Source organism: Sprattus sprattus (assembly GCF_963457725.1).
Source record: "Sprattus sprattus genome assembly, chromosome: 16".
NCBI classification, from domain to species: Eukaryota; Metazoa; Chordata; class Actinopteri; order Clupeiformes; family Clupeidae; genus Sprattus; species Sprattus sprattus.
The window spans coordinates 14,878,931-14,903,555 of NC_137914.1; the positions used below are offsets into that span (position 1 = coordinate 14,878,931).

Consider the following 24,625-nt stretch of genomic DNA (forward strand, 5'->3'; position numbering starts at 1 on the left):
CCTGCTATCTCCCCTAACTCTGTCCCAAAATGCAACATTTTGATAAAAGTTGCATTTGTTGATTAAATCCAGCACACATCTCTAAATTAAATACAATATTGATGGTACAAGTCACATTTCTCCATTGCCTTAGATTGCCTCCATTGACTCTCTATTAAATCAGTTTTTTGGCTTTCCTGAAAAAAGGTATAATTGCACATAGCAGGTTTCATCAGGAAGCCGACGATAAGTAGTTTTACCCTCTCCCCACTTGCCATTAGTGTCTGTCTTGTGTAGTTCTAGTTCTGTGTGGGGTTTTGATGTGTAGTTTGATCAAATGTAATGACACTGCAGCATAATCTCATTGCATTTATTTATTTCTCAACAAGGAGTTGCTCCAAACACTAATTGAACTGGGCAGCGGTTCTTATGAGGGGCACTCGATAAGTGTCCTGAGAGAGAGCGTGGTCTCTCTTTTGATAGCCATATTAGAGGAGGAGAGGAAAGAGAGGGAGGTCATGAGGAACCAGGAGGTCAACCTCGAGAGGATTTACAATACCTTGTTGAAGTACATGAAAGATCGTGAGAACCAGCTGAAGGACATACTAGCAGAGTTTCAGGGGTTGCCTGTGCCTTTCAAGAAGGTACAAAATGCTTTATTTTCTGTTGTACTACATTCTAGTTTCATGAAGATAGACATAAAATGTATCCTTCCATTTAATTATATCTGTACATTTTTAAAAACTCATAATCGTCATTATAAATAATGTACAAAATATTGCTAAATACTCAATGGATTGGATGGATTCCATAATACTACAACCAAAATACTTTCTGTAATGATCGGTTTCTGTTGACCTATTTCAATTCTGGATTCTGTTTCATCTGTCTCTCAACCCTCTCTTCCCCATACTACTAGGTCCTTGTGAAATCCCTGCAGCAACTCAATGCAGGCCTGCCACGACTTTTTGTCTCTTCCTCCCTTCCACTCCCCAGTGGAGCCAAGTCTGCAGCTGGCAGCTATAGCTATGTCTTTGCCAGAGACCTGGATGTTTCCTCACTGGGTTCGAGTAACAAATATATGGACTTTGATGATGAGGTCAACGTTCCCGCTCCTGCACCCTCTCCTCTATCCTATAGTCTTTCTTCCTTGAGTGTGTCTTCGGAGGAAAACCTGGAAACCCTCTCTGCTAGTGAGGCCTCTCTTACTTGGTTTGATGTGACTGACAGCAGCTCTGCTTCCTCCAGCGTAGTTGGCCATAAGCTTGTGGCCGGAGAGGAAATTATAGCCGGGATCCAGAGAAGGGCAGAGAAAGAAGAAGACGTTAGTGATGAGGGAAATGCCAAGAAAGCAGAAAAAGAGATGCAGCTGAAGGAGAAGAAGGAGAAAAAGATGTGTCAGTTCCTCAACAAAAGAAAACAAGAGCATGTGAAACGTCAGGAGGAGAGCTGGAAAGATGAGCAGAAAAGGGAGAAGAGGATTCTTGATGAGACACCCGAAGAAGAAGAAGCTAAACTCAAGAAAAAAATTAAGGATGAGAAGATGAAACTGGAGGCAAGGAAAAAATGGGAAAAAGGTGTGATGAAGACGGCACACGAGCACCGTAAGTGGAGGGAAACACAGAATAAAATACAAGTTGAGGAACAGAGAAAGCAATTGAAGCGTTCCATGAAAGACCAAGAAATTGCGGAGAAGAAACAACAAAAGGAGCAGAAGAAACAAAAAAAGGAGCAGAAAGAGAGGGAGGAACGAGAACTAAAACAACAGAGGAAAGCTGCAAAGCAAGAAAAATGCATCGCTGAGAAGCAGAAAAAACAAGAACGATTTGAACAGCTGTACTATAGGCTCTTAGCAAATCAGAATGCTCGAAAAGAGATGAATGCTTCTAAAGAAAGACCAACCAAAAATGCTTCTAAAGAAAAACCAAAAATGAGGATAACTATGGCAAAGAAGCCATGCTTTATATGGAATCTCTTTGGGAGGAAAAAGAAGGAAGAGAGAAAACTGGAGGAGAAGGAACTGCAGAAGGAGGCAGCAGGAGAGTCTGATAGTGCAGAAGAAGAGGTAGATGAAAGCTTGATAGCTACTGAGAGGGACGTAAGCAGACGTCGATATGACAGCGTGGATATGCCAGGAGGACAATCACCAATATCGATCGCTGACTTGGTAAACTGAGTTGAATAGCACACGGGGTAACAGGTTACCCATTACAAAAGATAATGTACAAGACAGAATATGCAATGCAAGTGGGCATCAGTGTCCAATATTAATTTTAGTTTATTTATTTTTCTTTCTCATACTGTAGATGTTTCTCATCAACTTGCTTAACATTTATCTGTCATCTTAACCTGAGGACTTTGTGACATTATCTGCATGGTTTTGAAAAGTTTTTCCTTCCATCATTCTAGTTGAGCAGTTTCCTGTGAATGCTCATTCCTGGCCACTCTGATCCAGTCCCTTCTACAGTCTCCAGCCAACACTTCTCTCATGTCTCACATCTGCTAAGCTGGCTTGTGCTTTCCTTCAACCCTCATCTCTGCACAGGCCTTCTCCCTTCTATACCTCCACATCTCAAAACCACAGCCAGCCAGAAGCAGATGGGCTCCCCCTATTAAGGTGTCTCTGGCCAGTATCGCCATATGACTTGCTTTTATGGGGTTCAGGCTGCCATAGTTTTCTACAATAAAAAAATCACAACATCGAACATCAAAATGAAAAATAAAGACATTGAAAAATGTAATGTAATTTAATTCATGCCTGAAGTCATTCTTTGTTGGATTTCATTGAATTGTGGAGGTAATGCTTTGTGCCAACAATCACATTCATAAACGTGACTGATTGGAAACAAATCTCAGTAGCCTACATCAATCCAAAAGGGAAGAATATTGTGAATATTATGTTTCTGCTAGATTTGTCTTGAGTGAAAGAGAGTAAAATCCAGGCCTTGTTTTTTCTTTTTAAATATATGTACAATTCAAAATATAAATCCGTCAAATGTCTGAACCTGCAGTTCCTCTCGTACTGAGCAGGATTACCATTGCAACAACACATCATCTCACGACGGTCTAAACCCAGCTCACGTTAGCTATGGGTGAACAATCCAACGCTTGGTGAATTCTGCTTCACAATGATAGGAAGAGCCGACATCGAAGGCTGTCGTTATAACAGGTAAAAAATAGTGATGAGTGAGTTCACATTTACTGACTGTTTTCACTCCAAAGAAGCCTATCTAACTTATTCTGGATAAGTTAGACTAACTGAACTAAAGTCCTGAGCCATAAATCTCCTCATGTAAGAGCCTTGGTTGAAGCCAAGCCATGGAGCATCTGTTTTACTCTTGAATCACTGACTGTAGAATACAGTCTAGCCTCTACAGTCAACGCTCTGAGTTCACTTATCTGGGTTAGTCACTTACCACTAACCACGTACATTTACCGAAATCTTAAAGGCACCCAGTGCAACTTTCGAGGCTTAAAAATAAACATTCAACTTCTAGTCTTTTTTACACGTAGTAAGTTTCAATAACTGCATACCATTACATACCGACATTCAAGCAGCAAAGATGAGACGTCGTTGTGTGGTGAGAACTGATAGAAAATCGATAACAACAACAATCGCCGCCATTTTCTTTATTTTTTGTAACCTACAATAAATAAAGCAGGCTTCCAGTCAATGGAAAAATGGCTTCTCCCCACCGGCGATTGTTGTTGTTTACGATTTTCTATCAGTTCTCACCACACAATGACGTCTCATCTTTGCTCCTTGAATGTCGATATGTAATGGTATGGAGTTATTGAAACTTACTACGTGTAAAAAAGACTAGAAATTGAATGTTTATTTTTCATTGAATGTTTACATGAAGTTGCACTGGGTGCCTTTAATATTCCGAAAAATAGTCCGAAATATCTTTAATAATTATATTTAGATAGTAGCCTAATCGCAGGGCAGCATTTGAGTTAAACTCAGATGTAGGCTGTTCACCTGTTTTAATCGATGCAAATTGATTGAAAGCCTTCCTGTTCACACAACGAATATGAAAATTATGTGGCAGTCGTTTCAAATGGAGGAGGGCGGGGCAGAAATCGCCTACCGGGAAATGGGAAATAGTAAGCGAAATGCAACACAATTATGTCAAATGCCAGCAGCAGCGCGACGGTGAAACGATATCCTGGCTACATTGTGTGGTAAGTAACCATATTTGGGGATCTGGCAGGTTAAAGAGAATAATAATAGAGAGGCAAAGAGATAGAAATAAGTTGTTTACATCCGCCAATCAATATTTTAATATGGGTAGGCTACAATCTTTTAAATGGCGGCTAATCTAGCTAATATGACACTATAATATATGGGTTTGCAACAGCAAGTGTTCTGAAATCGCCTACTTGAACCAATTTTCTTAAAGGTTTACAGCTTTGAATTAGTCTGACCGCAGGATTATGATATGGTACAGCCAAGATCTGTCACCATCCTGGCAATCCTACTCAAAATGTTGGTGAAAAGGCCGTTACAGTCGGTACGACTATACCTGACGAAAATGTTCTCACAGGCTACCTTCAACTGACTGTAGTTCTTATAGCGCTTGCAAAACGTCTCATGAATGTCAAAGAAGTGTTGATTATTATTGTAATCGAATTCCTACACTAACGTCGAGTATCCGTTTAATCACGTCATGCTTGTGTTAGAACTTTTATGTCCGTTTCTAAACATTGTTCATCATTGGTATTAACTACGTTTCCCACAATGCTTTGTTTGTAGGCGATGAGTTGATAGGCTGCTTTATTTGAAGCAGATTCTGGCGGTATTTGAGAAGAAGCGTTGATACATTCAAGAGTGTTTCTATGGTGGTGATTTTGTTTCTGAGCTACTTTTGTGTTCACTCGCAATACATTCATTTTGTATTAGCGTTGCAGGGGAATTCAAAAGTATGGCAAGGGAATGAAAAAATAGCTCCGAAAACAACAACAAAAAAATCTCACCATCACCCTCAGGGTCTATGTTTTGGATGGCCCTGGATAAATAAAGCGTTTCAGTTCTGAACAGGTAGGTCTCTGAAATTATTTCCCAGGCCTACACATCCCAAGGATTAACATTTGTACACCGGTCTCACAAGCAGTTTTCAGTTAAAGCCCTTGGTAAACAAGAGGAACGATGGTCAGGGGCGGTTTTAGCAAATTGGAGGCCCTGGGCAAAGAACAATGTTGAGCCCCCCCCCCCCAATTAAACAGTTGTAAATTATTACAGTGCATGAAATGCCCTGTATTGTTATTCCTAGGCATTTTCTTCTTCTCCTTCTTCTTCTTCTTACCTTTTTCTGCGATTAATTCAGCCCGAACCGCTTAAGGCGAGACACTACAGGTGAATAGGGTAAAAATCTTAAATAATAGGTATCACCATGAAACTTTCTCAGTTGATTACTCATGTTTAGATGAGAAAAAAATGTATTACAAGTTTTTTGTATTTTGATGTTTGAATATGCAAATTAGGCATTATCTCATTAAATATGTGCTAATTTGCATAATGTTTAAAAGAAAAAATCTGATCATGGGTTAAAGCCAGGTCAAAAATGACTTTTCCCTTTTGTTGGCATATTAGATGGGAAAAAAATTACAGAGGGATTTATGGATATCTACTTTTGTTTTCCTGTAAATCTGAAAAGACTGTCAATAGCCTTAAACAATCGATTTTCGCCATGTTTTTGGGGATATAATGTTATATAATTCAGGCTAGGAATAATATATTTACAAATCCCTCTGTAAATGTCTTCATAATATAGTTGGGTACAAGACTGGAAAGTTTGGTATATATAGGTTGAACTGAAGTGGAGATTTTTTCCTTGGAGTATGACAAAAAACTAATTTTGAGAAAATCGCATTTAAAGATTCCAGGAAGTAGCAAGCCATACCACGTGATGCGTCTGAACGAATCACGTTATCAGAAACCACCGCAAACCAATGAAATTGCGTCTTTAGTTTTAAAGCCCCGTTTTTGCTAACATCATTGGTTAGGCTACTGCTGGAAAGGAAATTACCATAGCGAGTACATAGCGTTATGTGGAAGAAACATAGCTTTTCAACCATACCAAACATGTCAGGTATCAGAAAGCCGATATACTGCACGTTACGTTAGAATGCTAACTTTCCAGGAAACCATAGGAGAATGCTGACGCCACGAACAGACAAAATGTGAATAAATATACACATTAATGTATAATAAGGATATTTTCTTTATGCTAGTATGAAAGATTACATGTTTAGGGAGTGAACTAGCTCAAAATCTCAAAATTGACCACTGCTGAAAAAAACGATGTTTTTGCCTGCCGTGTCTCGCCTTAACGTAGAAACTTCATTCAAACTTTGTCGTGTAGGTCTTGTAAAGGACACTTATGCTATGTATTTTTCACTTTTCTAAACTTTATACTTTTTAAGATATTAAAAAAAAACTAATCTAAATTTTCCCATTGACTTACATTGGGCCTTTATGACATCATAATAGGGTCTTTAAACTGGCTTGCACCTGTGCTTCACTGACAGCTGCGCCAAATCAAAGGAACCTCTTCTCTGTCCCTCTCAATTTAACTGTAACTAGGAACATTAAGACACCTTCCATTCTCTACTTTTTTTTCTCTCCATCTCTCCATCTTTCTCTCTATCCCTCTCAGTCTACTTTCTCTCACACTCAATCTCTCTTCTTCACTCCATTTTTATCTCCTTTTTTCAATATTTTCACTCTCTTTTTCTCTTCCACTCTTCTTTCCTTTCTTCTTTCCTTCTTCCACTCTTCTTTCCTTCTTTCACTTTTCTTTCCTTTCTTCACTCTCCTTTCTTCTTTCCTTCTTTCACTCTTCTTTCCTTTCTTCTTTCCTTCTTCAACTATTATTTCCTTCTTTCACTCTTCTTTCCTTTCTTCACTCTTCTTTCTTTTCTTCTTCCACTCTTCTTTCCTTTCTTCACTCTTCACTCTTCTTTCTTTTCTTCTTTCCTTCTTTCACTCTTCTTTCCTTCATCCTCTCTTCTCTTCTTTCCTTTCTTCTTTCCTTCTTCCACTCTTCTTTCCTTTCTTCTTTCCTTCTTTCACTCTTCTTTCTTTTCTTCTTCCTTTCCTAACTTTTGCATTTCATGCACTGGTATTTCCTTCAGGAAATGCATTTTCTAGTTTTAATTATGAGGTTTTGAGTGCAGTGTTTTAGTAGTGTAACTTTTATTTCTTAATCAAAACAATGTGTTACTTGTTACATTTGATCAATGCTTTATAGTTCTGTTTCTGAATGCTTTCAACTGAAACTTCCAAATATGTACAGGTACTGTTTTAACCATTTCAATTCTGTCTTTATCTGTTAATTTGTCACGCCATAGGGGTCTTCACTAATCACTGTATCTCCACCATTGATGTACTCACATTGTTGACACCACCGCTGTCGTTATCAGCCAGCTGTGCTTGAGCTGTGTTCATGACCATGGCAGTATCATGCGTGTCGTCAGTGCGGGTGTGACAGTGTCTCGGATATGGGCAGCTGTGGTACATGATGGCTCACCGTTTGTAGAAGCAAAGCAGGCAGAGCTTGTTGGTGTCACTACAAGCTGTTTGTCTGCTGCTGCTGCAAGCAATCGCTAAACTTGGCTTAGCCGCACTTGAAACATTATCAGATGAACTCGACACATTATCAGATATTTCTTCCACTTCCACGGACAAATTCCTTGATAGGAAATTGTGTGTTACCTTAGGTAATTTCTCCCTGAACTTCTCACACACACGAACAATTGTCAGTGACAGAAAAGTCACGTGACCTGGAATAATTTGTTCCATGATGGAATTAAGATACATTTTAAGCTGATACTGAAAAGAAAATAATCGTTTTTTCATCCTTATTATGAATTGTCATTATTTTGCAATGCCAAGTGATTTATTTTAATTAGCAAAAAAAATAAATTATCGGAAATACGATGAGGCCCCCCTGGTTGCCGAGGCCCTGGGCAACTGCCCAGTTTGCCCGTTCGTCTGGTCCGCCCCTGACGATGGTGACAAGTTCTTTGAGTAGCCTACTCGGTCCTTATCAAATAAACGTGCAGCGTGCACGTATTTCTCAACGATGGCTCAACAAACATCGAGGTGGTCATTTGATAGCCTAGCCCACTACACAAAAAGTGATATGTCGTTCGTGAACGATTCGTTAATTTTGGACGAGTCCTCTCAAAAAGAGATTTGTTATTTTTCTCATGGCCGCGCATCAGGACTGTTGCATAGGCTAAGCCAAGGAAACAGAAATGATTAGTTGAATGCAGGTCACGTGAAAAATGATCCAAAGACTCGTATCCGAAGACCCAGTCGGAAAATGAACGAATCATTTCTGTTTCCTCTAGCTACCAGTACTGAGCCTATGCAGGTCACGTGGAAAAGGATCCAAAGACCCGTATCCGGCAGATGAACGAATCATAGATTCAAAGACTTGGTTGGCAGAAGAACGAAACATTGATCGGAGGACTCGGTTGGCAGAAGAACGAGCGTTGATCCTAAGACTCGGTTGGCAGAAGAACGAAACATTGATCCAAAGACACGATCGGGGAGTCTTTGGTTAGCGATTCGTTCTAGGGATGCAAATTATCGATTAATTCATTAATCATTAGTTGATAATCTTATCGATCGACTTTCGATTAATTGATAAGCGGCGTTTTTCACCTGAGTTTCAGTGCTTCAATAGGGCCTTTACAAATATCAGCTAAATAGTTGAGTTATTCTATTACATTACATTATGATAATTATATTCTATTCTATTCTATTATACATTCCTCAAGTAATTATGCATTAGGAAAAGAAAGCAGAAAAGTTTTTTTTATGGTATAACAAAATACATTCTTTAATTTAAAACAAAGAAATAAATTATGGACTGGCTCAGTTCTTGCATTTGAAACAGACATAAAAAAAAAAAAGAATAGAAGAAATGAAATAGAGAGCCAAACAGAATATTATTGAGCCTATCTTGTAACTATATATGTAATATTGTATCTAACTTGTGGATAGATTATGAAGAAACTGCATCTAGGCTATTACAAGCTAAATTTAACTCGCGCTCACGTTAGTGAGGGATAGAGTAGTTACATTCTTAATGGCAAGCCATCAGGCAAAGGTAAGCTAGCCCGCTAACGAGCTAGGTATCTAATATCATTAAGCCTGAGTGAGCTAGTCCGCTATCAAGCTAAATAGCCAACTCAACTCTTACTTACTTACTAACTCTCATGAGCCAAACTCGCGGGCACACGTTAGCGCGGGAGTAGACAGAGCTATTCATATTCATAGCAAGGTGAGCTAGCCCGCTAACGAGCTAGGTAGCTAACTCTATGAAGTCTAGGTGAGCTAGCCCGCTAACGAACTAATAGCTAACTTGAGTTTTAAGACTACAGTCTTAACTCGCGGCAGTAACCAGGTGAACTGGTGGTGCCATGCAGGACAGCAGCATGCACAGTGTTCAAATGATAACTGAGTGAGCTAGTGGAACTATTGTATTTCATTACCGCATTACACAGAGAACATTTGACTTCTTTGCCTGAATTAACAATGTTGAAGTGGTCCCACACCGCACTTCTTCTCGCTCGCTTCATTTTGTTTTCAACCGGTCTCTCGCGCTAGCGCCCTCTAGCGATTAACCGTGATTAATACATTTTGATCGAGCAACCTCTTAATCGACAATTAATCTAAAGTCGATTAATCATTTGCATCCCTAATTCGTTCATCTGCCAGGTATAAGTCTTTGGATCATTTTTCTAGTTACCTGTATAGCAGGGGTCGGCAATAGGCGGACCGCGGTCCGGGTCCGGACCCAACTGACGTTGTCTCCGGACCGAGACACAATTGCAAAAAAATAAAAATAATAATTTGACCAAGCGGTTTTAACAGCTGATGTGTGACTTTTACAAACACGTTAAATGCATTACATTAACCATAACTTTATGGTAGGCTATGCTTTTGTTTAAACTTTATAATGCCAGTAGCCAATCAGATGATAGCATACTCTACGCAGCACGGGCTCGCTTTTACAGTAAAGCTAGCTGCGAGCTGTGGGACTGGTGCACGCACGAACTGCAGACAAATTGACTGAAGAAAATTGTGCGTGACAGTTGAGAGGGAAATATTCATTGCAGTTCGCGGTTGAAGAGAAAGATGGCATGCAGGGCCGCTGACAGGTTTGGCTGGGCCCGGGACAAAATCCCCCCCCCCCCCCCCCCCCCCAAAAAAAAACACACACACCTCTACTTTCTCAGTCCCTACCCTTAGATGACGGAAATTCAAAAAAATTACAACTTTAATTGGATAGGCTATGGATATGGACTGAGTGAAGTTACAGTATGGCTTTCAGAATCATACCCAAGGGCGTAGGTTTGGTGTCAGCATTGGTAGGGACACTGCCCGGCAGACACCCCCACCCCTAACATAAATTAGAAAATGTAGTTGATGTTATATTTAACAGGCAAACTTTATTAGAATATATTAACATTTGTGTACTAACTTGTGGAACTTGGAACTGATTTAAACATAATAAGAATAATAAACCCTTAGTTTAAATACAAAACTAAACGTTCTCCACATTTCTTGATATCACATGTTTTTGTTGTCCTTTTTGGATATCCCAAACATGAGTAAGACCTCATCTGAAGCCCTGATGGTCCAGCTGCTTCTTCCTCAACCTGCACTACATATGCACTGGATTTCTTAGTTTCCTGAATGCATTTCCAAATCTTGCCTTAATGAACAAAATTACCTAATGAGAAGTACATGCAGTGCATTTGTTTGTTCTGAAATTCATTTGTAATATGTAGGTAATTGGTTCAGGTTTTATGGAGCTGTACTAAGCCTACATCATCTGGATTGCAGTGCAATGAAATAATGTATTCATGAATAATATGCTGCATACATTTGGGGATCCCAATTTATTGCACCTTTTTACTACCTTCAAGTATAACATGTATTCTCAAAATAGCCAGCGTGATTGATTACATTCATGGGTAAAATTGTCTGAACATCCCTTTAAAAAACAGCATTTGAATGCAATCTTTACCAAAATGGACAATTCAACGTCTCATCTGAACCCCTTATGCTGATTAATCATCACCATGCTCTACATCTGTAGCTTCAGGCTGCTGTTTTTCCTGCACAACAATTCATCAATTCAATAGACACTAACCATGCTTAGTTGACTGCTGACATTGGTCGACACATTACAGGGACGGAGTCTGAGATAGTTTTATTACTATCCTAGGGATCATATAGGCCTACCAGTTTATAGGGTGACCAGATTTGAGTTTGTGAAAAAGAGGACACTTCAACTCCTCTCCCGCAACGGAATTGGAAATGGCGTATCTTATCAGACTCAAAATGATCGTATTTGGAGGATGATTATCCTATCTGACAACACTGGGAAAGCGGTCCACCAAATGACAGTTCTCTACAGTCAGAGCTCGCGGAAGAAGGGAGATACACTTTCCAAAACTTTTAAGGACGTAATAACTAGATTGTTATTAAGGCAAAATCCCGGACGTTTTTAGAATCCCGGCCGGACTCATTTCTCATTTACTCTGCCACTTCAGCCAATTAAATGACAGCATCTTGTCTCACAGGCTCGAGGGCGCATTGGAAAACTTAGAAATGTAGCCTATTTATAACTCTTCTGGGCGACGAACATTGTATTGATAATAATACGAATGAGTTTGCAAATATATTGTGCAAAATCATTTTTTCTCAAATTAACAAAATATTGGTAGGGACTTTTTTGTCTTTCCCAAACTTTGGTCGTGACTAGTCCCTACCAACCCAATGCAAACCTACGCCCTTGGCTCGCGCACTGACCACTAATGGAATGATGTCGTCTTTTTTCTTCTCCAAAGACCAAACCATTTTGGCATGGGGTGATAGGGGGTTATTGGCCGTTTTTTCAAGGGCAATGAAGGCAAACAATCTAGGAGTCATTAATTGAATGCAAATAAAGCACTTTTCTTCTCTAAATCAACACATTTTGAAGTATACATACAATAATTAATCCCAACTTCATGGGGGTCCAGTTTTGGCCCCCCCCCCCCCCGTTTCAGGGCCAGTCCAGGGCCCGGGACAACGTACCCGTTTGTCCCCCCCGTCGGCGGGGCTGAAGGCATGCTCTAAGACGAGAAAGGTAGACAGCGAGAACCAAGCTTTAAAAGAGGAGTGGACAGACGTGTACATGTTCATTCTGCCTGCGCGCAGCTGTAAGCCTGTGTGCCTGATATGCTCTGAGACGGTCGCACTCATCAACGTGAAACGCCACTACGATATGAAGCACAAAGAATTTGATCAAAATAACCCTCTCAAATCCGAACTGCGAGCACAGAAAATACATGATCTTAAAGCCCAGTATGCCCGATCTACCATCATCCTGACTAATTCATTCACTGCCCAACAACGAGTGCATGAGTGCTGTAGCTGAAACTTTGCTAGGGAATATGCTGGACACTATGTTTAATGTTAATAATATGGAAAAACACAATAAACACTGTTGAAATATTATTGAAATGTAGACCTTCATTTGATCTGATAGTCAGTTGTTGATCGAACAGATAGGCTTCTACATAGCACCTATACAGTACTTATATTGGCTAAATATGCCCCTGAATCATAATGCACGCCTTGACTGTTGGTACATAATACACATGCAGTCCTATATCAGTGAAATCAACGGTCCTAAAAAATGTGTGATAGACCTCCGGACCCAAGCTTGAGGAACATTTTTAAAACTGGACCCCTTAGAATTTTAATTGGATACCCCTGCTGTATAGGCTCAGCATTGGAAGCTAGAGAAAACAGAAATGATTAGTTCACTTTGACTGGGTCTTCGGATATGGGTCTTTACGTGTTTAGGCCAGGGAATTGGCTATAAAATGTTGAGCAACACCCCCGCTATCCTAACCCTAACCCTGAAGTACAATTACTGCATTAGGCCACTTTAAAGTGCATGCCTTGTGTTTGTACTTGACTTTGTTTAAATTACTTAAATGCACAGTGGCAAAGCCACCGATTTGTTTCTATAATGAGCAGTTACATACAAATGTAAAATGTGGGAAAGAATATTTCACACTCAATGTATCTTATACTGTGTTGGTCATATTTAAATCATTCAGTACGTTTTGTTGGGAAAAAAAGAGGATAAAATGATATTTTGGGGAAAAATCGCAATTAAATGATTTTCCCAAATCGTTCAACCCTAAAAGTAATGTTGTTTAAAAAGTATAGGTATATGAATCATTTCAAATTATAATCGGAAGTGCTTACTAATGATTACCAGGTTTTACCGGATTTACAAAAAACTGCTTTACAATGTTGGTTAAAGGTTAAAATATTATCGGTGTCATTACCGAACCATTACATAAGGTAAGACCAAGAGTTCATATTCATATCATATACAGTAGTTCCTTTTACGCTTTGCTCTATGTGCTGAAACAACCCCCATCATAGTACTATCATAGCACGAATACTGCTCATGCAACCCCTCTGTGAAAGAAGATGGTCTCTCAATTCCAAACCTTCATGGTTTAAAGCATTAACTCTGCCCTGGACTTTCACCGTGCCAAATGTTAATATTTGACTGTTAAGGATAGTATGTATAGTGTCCAAGAAAGTAATTGTGTCTTTCATATTCATATACATTTCAACGTTCTTGGGTAAATCATGAAAAAATGTTCTATATGTAGCCTATCTTATGTGTCCTCAGATGTAATGCGAAGATACAGTGCAAGTGCAAGACAGAACTGAATGCACTCAGCTGCCTTTCGACTGAGACTTCCACTATTTTATCCCAACTGAAATAAGTGCTGAAATGGCTAACCTTCACCAGAGGTAAGTTCTTGGTTGTGGTTTTAAGACGCTGCTAAGGCAGTCCTCCTTATAACCATGTTCATCTATCATGGGCCACCTCTATAATATCAAGTTTAGCCTTTAACTAATGTGGTGTTAGTTTGTTGTGGTTTTAAATAGGTGAACTGAATGTCATTTAACTATATCATCAGTGTACTATTTGGTTGAGGACAGGGTAGTTTTGTTGGATTTGATGTGACTTAACAGTGAGTCAACTCTTTTAAAGTACTGGTAATGATTTGCAGTGAAAGCTAACACTTTCACTCCTTCCTCAACACATACACAAATTGACAGAGCACACATGGTTGTTGGTCAGTTTGAATATGTACTGCTACCTTGAGTGCAGCTTTCATGAGGCTTTAGATTGGTTTGGAATGGTTCAAAAGCACAAGCACGTGACATTTAATGTTTTTTGTCCTTTTTAAACGATCAAAATACGGGCAATAGCCTGCATGGATGTTGCATACTTACCTTTCATGCTCATGGTCAGATGTATCAGAGTATCATCAGACTGTGACTCAAGGTGAATTTACGGTGAATCATGCAAGGTCATGGTGCAAGGTCTCCAGGTTTTTCTGTAATTTTCATAATGTCTGATTAAGAGTGAGGTTGACAGTGTCACCACAACCACTCAACTACAACTGTCACTGAGAGTTTTCCTGAATGTAATACAATAAATGATGCCATGACTATAAACATGCTTCCGGCATGGGTCTTTCAAATGGGCACCTGCTTTTCTCAGGGTTTCACTGAATTAGGCCCACAATATCTTGACATTTCAGATGTCCCACACTGTGCATAGTAATTTTGGTAATTTTCACGATTACCTATAGACAAATGGTTGAGTTTTTGTTTTCATACAGATCAGAATCTCCTACTCCCAGCCTTCTTTCTGTGAAGACTGATAACTCTATGAGGGAACCTCCAAAAATGAGTTGTGGGTCATCAGACTCTGACTTAAGGTAAACCCAATAGGTGCTGATCCAAGGTTTCCAGGCGATGTTGTTTCTGATGAAGAGTGAGATTGATAGTATCCAACGGTGGTACATAGTATGGTTAGAGAAGACTAACTAACCAAGATAGTCAAAAATGGTTGAATTTTGTTTGTTTGTTTTCTAACAGATCAGAATCTCCTACTCCCAGTCTTCTTTCTGTGAAGACTGATAGCTCTATGAGAGAACCTCCAACATTTAGTTGTGAGTCATCAGACTCTGACTCAAGGTAACTCCAAAAGTATGGTTACAGAAGACTAACTAACCAAGAAGGTCAACCAGAAGGTTTTTCTTTGCTATGTGATTTTTCACTGTATTACATTGGTAAAAAATCATTCTTATTTCCAGACAATTCAAACAAAAATTCAGTTAAAAACTGGAACAAAGTGTGAAAGCTGTCTTAAAGTAGTTGTCAGCTGTAATTGAACATATTTGTTCCACTCATTTTCTATCCAGAGGTGTATTAGGGCAAACTTTACAGGACCACATCATTCACAGCTCTATGGAGCTTTGTGGAGAGGGCATGCCGCCAACATCAGAAGACTCCTCCTATCCCAAATATGGAAAGAGAAGCAGGACCTATTCAGCACAGCATCAACAGAAAATGACGACCGCTGATGATTTCCCCAAACATATAGGTGAGGTGTCACTTTGTTTTCTGAAAACGTTTTTTTTTTTTTTTCATGTTTGTTACTGAATATGAATGCACTATTTACAGGTCAGAAGTAGGGATGCATACCTAAACCCACGTTCAGGTTCAGGTCCGAATTCGAATCCAGAGGTTTAGGTTCAGGTCCGGACCTAATAAGTCCGGACCCGAACCCATGGCATAATTGAATATATGAACTGTTTAAAGTATACTATTAATATAAATACATACAAAACATTTGGCTTCAAACTACAGCTCTTTTTTTTTTTTTACTTCAAACTATGAACATTATATTAACTGTAAACAACAGTTTATAGTTTACTTAAATAAATATAAATAAGTACAAAAAACACACACACACTCTGCACACACTACAGCTTCAAACTTATTTTGCAAAAATATGAGCATATTTGCCTTTGGAGTCAAAAATGTATTATTTTGTTTGTATTGTATTATTTATTTCATGGAATTTCACCATTTCTGATACCTATCTTTTCTATCTGTTTATAGTTAATCTTTTTACTTGAACACACTGAGTACGAGAAAATGTGCACTTCCCCTTTAAGAGACTAGGATACGTTTTGCTGTGATCTCCGTTTATTTGTCAGTCTGAGGTTGCTGATTTGCTGTTGACCTTCTCCCCTCTTTTGCATTTGCTGCACGTCGCGATGTTTGAATCTTTTTGTGCAAAATACAGCCACACTTTTGACCGTTTACCTTTCGGTATTTTCTCTGTTAAAAGGTTTATGGCTAGCTCTGTTTGTTCTTGTTCTGTGAAATGCTGCCTGCTCTTCATTGTCATAAGACTGTTGCTATGAAAACACCAATGAGCAACACAGGACAAAGTTTATATTGGGAGCTAGGGCAGTTGTGATAGTGCCCCACGAAATCTGCCTGGCAAAAAAATACAAAATAATTCATATAGATCATAGTGACACCACTAACGTTACTGCTAGTTAGCGATCGCTAGTTTTCTACTGTTTTGGAAGCAGCCCCTGTGTTTCATGTTGCAGCCTGAAATAATTCCTGTTTATAAGACAACATTTTACATAAGTTTTCAAGATTTAGCTGCATGATTTGTTCCTGTTATTTATTTAAATCGGCTCAGGAACCGAAATCTGCGTGACATTTCGGTCTGGGTGCGTAACGGTATAGGAATGACTTTTTCCACCGCGAATTCCGCGACCTATGGAAGGTTTAAGATGGTCTTGAACGAAAAGGATATAGTATGTGAGTGCTAGATTTTTTTACAAGTCCAGTACCGAATCACTGGGGTTTCGGTTTTTCTGGACCTGGACCTAAACGTTTTTACAAGTCCAGAACCGGTCCGGCGTACCGGTACGCATCCCTAGTCAGAAGAAATGCTGCTAAGCTCAGCTGTATGCCAGCTGAATGAATCTCCATTTAGTAGGGAATCTGATTTTGTTATGTTTGTATGTTAACAGATGACTCCTCAAGAGGAGTTTTAATAAGTCATAAAGCCACTATGAAGGGGACATTTGAACATGTTTCGGAAGGGATCATCAAGCCCGGGCCTCCAACATGCCTCAACAAGATCTACACTGACCTGTACATCACAGAGGGAGAGAGCAGAGGAGTGAATACTGAACATGAGGTTTGGCAGATAGAGCCAGCGTTCTCAGCCCCAAAGACTGAAAACACATTTATCGGCTGCAATGACATTTTAGAGGCCCTATCTGGAAAGCAGAGATCCAGTGGGACTGTGCTCACCAAGGGTATCGCTGGCATCGGGAAATCATGCTTAGTTCAAAAGTTCATTCTTGACTGGACAGAAGGGAAGGCAAATGAGGGTCTAGATATCATTTTTGCGCTTCCTTTCAGGGCGCTGAATTTGGTCAAAGATGAGATGTACAGCCTCCAGGAGCTTCTGCTTGTCTTCCATCCAGAGCTTGAGAAGCTTTTGGGTACTGAAAAATACCAAAACTTCCGTATGTTGTTCATCTTAGATGGTTTGGATGAGAGTCGTCTTGCACTCAATTTCGACGGGAAAGCATTGGTCCACAATGACAGACAAAAATCAACAGTGGACATGCTTATATCAAGCCTCATTTGCAGAGCTCTCCTACCCTCTGCCTTTATCTGGATAACTTCACGACCAGCAGCAGCCAGTCAGATCCCTCCGCAGCACATCAATCTTGTTACAGAAGTACAAGGGTTTAATGACTCACAAAAGGAAGAATACTTCAAGAAGAGAATTGATGACCCAATTCAAGCGGACAAGATCCTGACACACATTAAAGACTACAGGAGCCTCCACATCATGTGCCATATGCCAGTCTTCTGTTGGATTGCAGCAATCGTTCTTCAGCAAATACTGGTGGTCAAGGATGATGGAAAAGGACCCAAAACTTTGACTGAGATGTTCACACACTTTCTGCTGATTCAAACCAACATGAAAAACCACAAGTACCACAATGGAATTGAGACCGATAGTCAGGCACTCCTGAAGGCTCACAAAGAAATCATCTTGCAATTGGCTGAACTGGCTTTTAAACATCTAGAGAAGTGTAATCTCATGTTTTACGAAGATGATCTGACGGAATGTGGCATTGATGTCGATACCTCTCTTTGCACTGGGATGTGTACTGTGATCTTTAAGGAGGAGTCTGCAATCTTCAAGAAGAAGGTATACTGCTTTGTACATCTGAGCGTTCAGGAGTTCTTAGCTGCCCTCCATGTCTTCTGCTGCTATGTATTCAAGGACACAGAGAAACTGAAACCTTTCCTCAAAGAGAAGTCTACATCTATGCCTGATTTATTCCTGGATGAGTTCCTGAAGATTGCCACGAATAAAGCTTTAGAAAGTCGTAATGGACACCTTGATCTATTTGTCCGCTTTCTTCATGGTTTTTCCCTCGAGTCAAATCTGAAGCTCCTTCAAGGCATACTGCCAAACCCAACCTGTCACTCTAACAGCATTAAAAAAGCCATCCAAAATCTGAAACGCATGCAGAGGCCCAACATCTCTCCCGAAAGATGCATCAACCTTTTACATTGCTTGATTGAAATGAACGATCGCTCTATTCAAGAAGATATCCAACGATTGCTGAAGTCAGGGAAAGGAGTCAATAAACCGCTCACACTTGCACACTGCTCAGCGCTGGCATACATGCTTCTAGGGTCTGAGGAGGTACTGGAAGAGTTTGACCTCAGTGAATACAAGACTTCAGAGGAGGGTCGGAGGAGGCTGGTTCCAGCAGTGAGGAGCTGCAGAAAGGCTTTGTGAGTTTCTAATGGAGTTCAGTGCGAACGCATTGCAGTATGGGATTTTGTTTACAGTAATTTCAAAGAAGTGTAACATTTAAATAATACAGTAAAGGTCTGAGTGTGAGTTGGGGTGGGGCAAGAGATTGCTTGTAGGCTGGTCCACACTTGCATGAGGCTCAGTAGGGGTAACTAGCTGAAATGCAATAGTGTAAAAACATACTTTACTGTTCGTTCTTTGTAACTGATTTTGATCATTTTAGAATTATATACCCATTGCTGCATTGTTATCCCCTCTGTTGTTCATTTTTACAGACTTGCTGGTTGTAAATTGACAGAGAGTTCCTACGAAAGTGTGGCCTCTGCTCTCCAGCTTCCTAATGCACTGAAAGAGCTTGACCTGAGAAGGAATGACCTAAGTGTTTCTGGAGAAACCTTAATCTGTGTCTCTCTCAAGAGTTCAAACTGTAACCTGGAGACACTGAGGTGATTTTTCTTTTGAAAGAATTTTTTTTTGATAGCATTGTATAGAATGTGCAATATTTCGGCATTTTTCAAGGAAAAAGTACACGTAAGCTAAGTACACATAAGCCATTACAGTTTGTTGACTCTGAAATGGTCAACAAATTAGTAAACTGGTGATGAGGAAAAGAAGCAAAGCAGTAGTATTTATTAACCTATTCATCTTAAACATTTTTCTGTATACCATTTCTCCAGACTTGCTGGCTGCAAACTGTCAAAGAAATCCTGTGTTTTTTTGGCCTCGGCTCTTCAGTCACCAAATTCACACTTGAGGGAGTTGGATCTAAGCAACAACGACCTGAAGAGCTCCATAAAGGATGTGGTCAGTGATGGACTAATGAGTGAGCATTGTAGACTAAAGGTGTTAAGGTAAAGACATTTTCACAGATCGTGACATAAATACCTGTTTGTATTTATTATGTACTTCATAAAAAACTGAGGACTGAAAGTAAATACTTTAAAAGTAGTTCAGGTGTTAACCTTTTTCAGAAGAAATCTGTGAAGTCAAAAGCTCTATTTTGGGAACACAGATGGCCAGTTGGTACAGTAGAAATTTGAAGAGATGGAATGGTTTAAGCTAAACATATCTCAGGCTTCGGTGTCAATAAACAAAGCCTTATGGGCAGGTCTTAAAACTTGGCTGCCATCTCAGTAATGCCGCGGAGCATTTATTTCAGTCATGCAAGACTGGGTTCCTATCAAAACGTATAGAGAGACCCATAACTCCACCGTGGATGGATAGACAGAGATCTGTCAAATTGGATAACCATTTACCGAGTTAGGACTGTGCATGATCAGTGGAGTTTCCCATATACAGAGTTAGGACTGTGCATTATCAGTGAAGTTTCCATAAACCGAGTTAGGACTTTGCATTATCAGTGGAGTTTTTTTTCTTTTATTCAGATCTTCCAAGTTTAGAAATGTAGATTACCTCTTTCATTTATCACAAACTGATTTGCCTCCTGTATTCCTCCTATCCCTAGTCAAACTTCCTCACACCTCAGGTTTACCAGAGCGTTTCTGAAAGAAGGAGAACTAGGTGCTGACTAAATTATGAATTTAGGCACAGTTCTGAAAGGTTCTTAGGTGTTTCCTGTAGTTCTAAATGAATCATTGAAAGACATTTTGCTTACTTGAACGTGCTTGTTACCTCCGCCAAGGAGGTTATGTTTTCGCCCCTGTATGTTTGTTTGTGAGCAGGATTACGCAGAAACGCATGGACCGATTTCCCTCAAACTTTTCGGGGAGATTGGTTAATATAATGGCACTAATTGATTAGATTTTCAGATGTAAAGGTCAAAGGTCAAGGTCACAAGGCGGAGGTTTGCATTCTCTGAATGCTCCCATTCTTGTAATAATACTGAATTGGTATGTGATGACATATTTACTTGTCCTTTTCATTTCTGTCATTTTCATTGTTTGTTTATCTCAGAGTGTCTGGCTGCAACCTTACAGAGGGTTCCTGTGACATACTAGCCACTCTCCTGTGCATGAGCTCCCACTTGATGGAGCTGGACATCAGTCACAATGATCTGCAGGATGCCGGTGTAGACCTACTTTGCCCTGGTTTACAGAGTCCACATTGTAATGTAGAGATACTAAGGTCAGTAGAAGTGATCTATATCATTGTTCGTTTTGCAGATGTTTATTGATCCTACTTTTCAATAGATGATCTTCTGACTTGTTTGTTACAACAGGAGTTGTGTCCTTAAATACATGTTGTGTTTCATCATCAATACATGTTGTGTTATTGAACAGCTCAAAATGTGGTGGTTATTGACCTGTCCATTATGGTATTTACTGTGTTGTACATAGATCAACGTGTAAAAATCCCTGAGGTAATGATAAGGCGGCCTCGCAGAATGAACAGACCTCTTTACTGACATGTTTATCCCTATACCAAAACAAACAAGATTTTTTCTTAACTGATCAAAGCATTCCACAGACATACAGTATAGACAAGTTGCTTGTTGAGAAGGACAAATTGGACCACCATACCCTAATATTTGTATTCAAACTTGTCTGGCCCTTATATGGATTCCTCTATAAATTGCTATTTGAAATTGTTCATGTATCGTGTGATGAACATTGTGCCCCAAACATCCAGCCATGTACTGTCGTACTTCACCAGGAAGTCAGGAAGCTGTCAATGTCAGTCATGTAAATATTTTCTCCCCTTTCTTACTGTGTCCCTTGTGTCCTTTCCCCCTCTGTCATTCAGGCTCTCTGCCTGTCTCATCTCAGAGAAAGGCTGTTTCTCTCTGGCATCTTTTGTTGAATCTCAGCCTCAACTCAGAGAACTGGACCTTCAGAATAATAATCTTGGATATGCTGGGATGGAGCTTCTTAAAGCAAAACAGAGTGATCCAAACTGCAAACTGGAGAAACTAAAGTGTGTTTTGTTAAAAGTGTTACTGATTGTCTTATTTATAAATACATAGAAATTAGACTTTACAAAATTCACCAAATTAATTCATTTATTATTCCCTTTCTTCCCTGTCTGTCTCTTGCCACAATTTTTTATTTTTTTTTACAGCATCAAGAATTGTTCAGAGCATTGGTTGAAACCAGGACCACAAAAATGTAAGCAGCAGATTTACATGGCAAACTTATAGTAGCTGCAAAGTAGCCAGCATTGACATCTAGAAGCTTGTGTTGAGTTGTTTTTCGACCAAATTCGTAAGCACAGAATAATTGGTCTGCTATAGAGTTCCTTCCTCTTTAATATCTTTATCTCTTCTGCAGATGCCTGTGAGCTCACGTTGGACTCAGACACAGCAAACAGACATCTTTCCCTGTCAATGAGGAATCAGGAGGCGACCTACAAGAAGAAACCGCAGCAATATCCTGACCACCCAGATAGGTTTACAGACGTTCCAATGGTGTTGTGTAGAGAGGGTCTCAGCGGAAGGCATTACTGGGAGGTGGATTGGAAAGGTAATGGGGTCCGTGTAGGGGCCACTTATAAAAGCATCCCAAGGAAAGGAGCAAACCGGATGGATGACAGTGCGACAGCCTGGTGTGTGGAGTGCTGCGAAGAGAGATTCACTGTCCAGCACAACAACTCGACAATGAACTTTGCATGCAGATCTGGGTCTCTTTTTAGAAGAGTAGGAGTGTATCTGGACTGGCTAGCCGGCACTCTGTCATTCTTCAGCGTCTGCTCTGGCACACTCAAACACCTACACACGTTTGACACCATATTTGCAGAGCCCTTACATCCAGTGTTTTACATCGCTTCTGAGTCGTCAGTAAAACTGTGCTGAGGCTGTTGATGCATGGTTAAGTAATGTAGAAGTAGTGTAGTAGGAAATATTTGTTGTTTCATACACTTACATTAAGTCATTTAGCAGACGCTGTTATGTAAAGCGACGTAGAAGGAAGAGAAAAATCAAGCTACGAGCAATAGAGACCTAGTGTAACAGTAAATACTATTTAACATAAGAAATAGACAAAAAGTGCAGGAATGTAACTGCTCTTAGTTAGGAAGGGAGGTGTTATCTGAAGACTTTTTTTTTAAGGTAGAGGGGGACGCCCCTGCTCTGGTAGTGCTAGGCAGTTGTTCCACGAACGTGGAATTACGAATGAGAATAATCTAGATTACCGTGCTTGCACAGACGGCAGTGATAAAACAGCACTCATTAGACGAGCGCAGCATCCTGGGGGTAACATTTGCCCTTACAAGAACATTTAAGTAGGTGGGAGCAGAACAAGCAATCTGTAAGCAAGCATTAGTGACTTGAATGCTTATTACTGTTGGACATGTGGTAATTTGTACATGAATAATATCTATAACTATGCATCTGAGTAAGGTGCACCATCATGTGTTTTCTTTTCTGACAGATTTGACACAATTAAAAAGATTACAAAGAAATGCTTATTGGTGTAGTTGTCCATTTCTAACTGAAAAAAGTAATGGTATGATGTATATATGGCTTACTGGTTGTGATGATGGTATCTCTATCAATGATGTTTATTTCTTGGTAACTACCCACTCCTATAAAGGTACCCATTCAAATGTAGGGTGCTCATTCCCTTTCGGTTTTGATAGATCACATTTAGTCTAGAAGTAGTCGTAATTGTATTAGATAGATAAATAGATAGATACAAACTGTATTAATCCCCTGGGGAAATTCTGGAATCTTGCAGCTCATATTTACAATTATTACAAACAATATATAGGCTACAGACAATATGATACAATACAAACAATCCAATTCAGCTATGTACAGTGTAGGATGAAGGATGTATGGTGTAACGTGCATAATAATTCAAGTTTAATGGCAGCTGGGACAAATAACCTCCTATGACGCTCAGTCCTTGAGTAGGCTACTTCTATTCTATTGTAAAACAAACGAAACACATCCCTTACGCTTAACGAGCTGTTTCAGCCGCTGCTCTTACAAATGTGCTTGCTCTCTGTTCGCCTGCAACATCTTAACTGTAATCCACACCTCAGAATTGTCTAGTTATAGCGCTGTATTACTATGTGTGCAGACGTTTCCCAAATTGACTTTGATAGCGTCTCAAAATGTAAACGGCCGTGGTCTAATTTCGCAGTAACCAAAAAAATCTTCCAAACGGACATGGCGTAATCTTTTCTTTCTTTCTATTTAAATCTAAAGTAGGCCTATCCTATTTTTGCGAGAACACCGTAGCGTCATTGTTGCTCACGCAAATTTCCATAGCCTAATCCAGAGAACAACCGGTTTATTTGGTTCTCAAGTACGCTACAGAAAATAATAGGTTGGTGTCTAGTCCTTTCTTAAACATCTGTATCGAGACATAATAAGCCCATGAGTCCTCACATTATTTGAATGTGAAAGCCATAGCTTATGGCACTTGTAGGAATGGTAACTAAACAAGGAATTACCAGCAATATAGAATGTATTCGGCTATGCACTTGGACATAATACAAAACGACGTCACAATTATGCAGCACGTGTCATTATGACATCATGACATTCTCGAAGGCTGCATAGCTTCAGACTGATAATTAGTTAAAACATATTTCAGTATAGTTTACACAGCATTGGGATCACCTTATGATTTTGAGCAATTATTTTTACTCCTCGTGAAGACATCATTCATATTTCTGTGGTATGTATTCCAATTTTAGTAACAAAGATTATTTGAGTACTTACCATAGTTAAATGATTGGTGTTGCTTTATGTTATTACATTACACTTTTTAACAATTATGAGCTAGGCTTGATGTTATTCACTTATCTAGAACATTTCAGTTTTCACTTATTGACTTATTAAGTTTTTAACTTTAATATGTATAACTTCTCTGCCAGTAGAAAATTTAGGCATAGAATCCAATGAAAACTAAACGTTTAGTTAGTTATAACCGTTAGTTATAGTTGACATATGAGACCATTCAGCT

The 24,625-nt window shown here is 39.5% G+C and overlaps 1 protein-coding gene across 1 annotated transcript; it reads left to right on the forward strand.

Annotated features, from left to right (window-relative positions):
* Positions 1-17,441: 17,441 nt before the first annotated feature.
* On the forward strand, positions 17,442-22,503 carry LOC308376972 (NACHT, LRR and PYD domains-containing protein 12-like; the record flags this gene model as incomplete). The annotated part of the gene is made up of 7 exons (XM_080853485.1): positions 17,442-18,733; positions 19,031-19,201; positions 19,433-19,606; positions 20,670-20,840; positions 21,459-21,629; positions 21,774-21,820; positions 21,983-22,503. The coding sequence occupies 7 exons, from the start codon at positions 17,442-17,444 to the stop codon at positions 22,501-22,503; spliced, it is 2,547 nt and encodes an 848-aa protein (XP_080709611.1).
* Between the last annotated feature and the right edge of the window lie 2,122 nt (positions 22,504-24,625).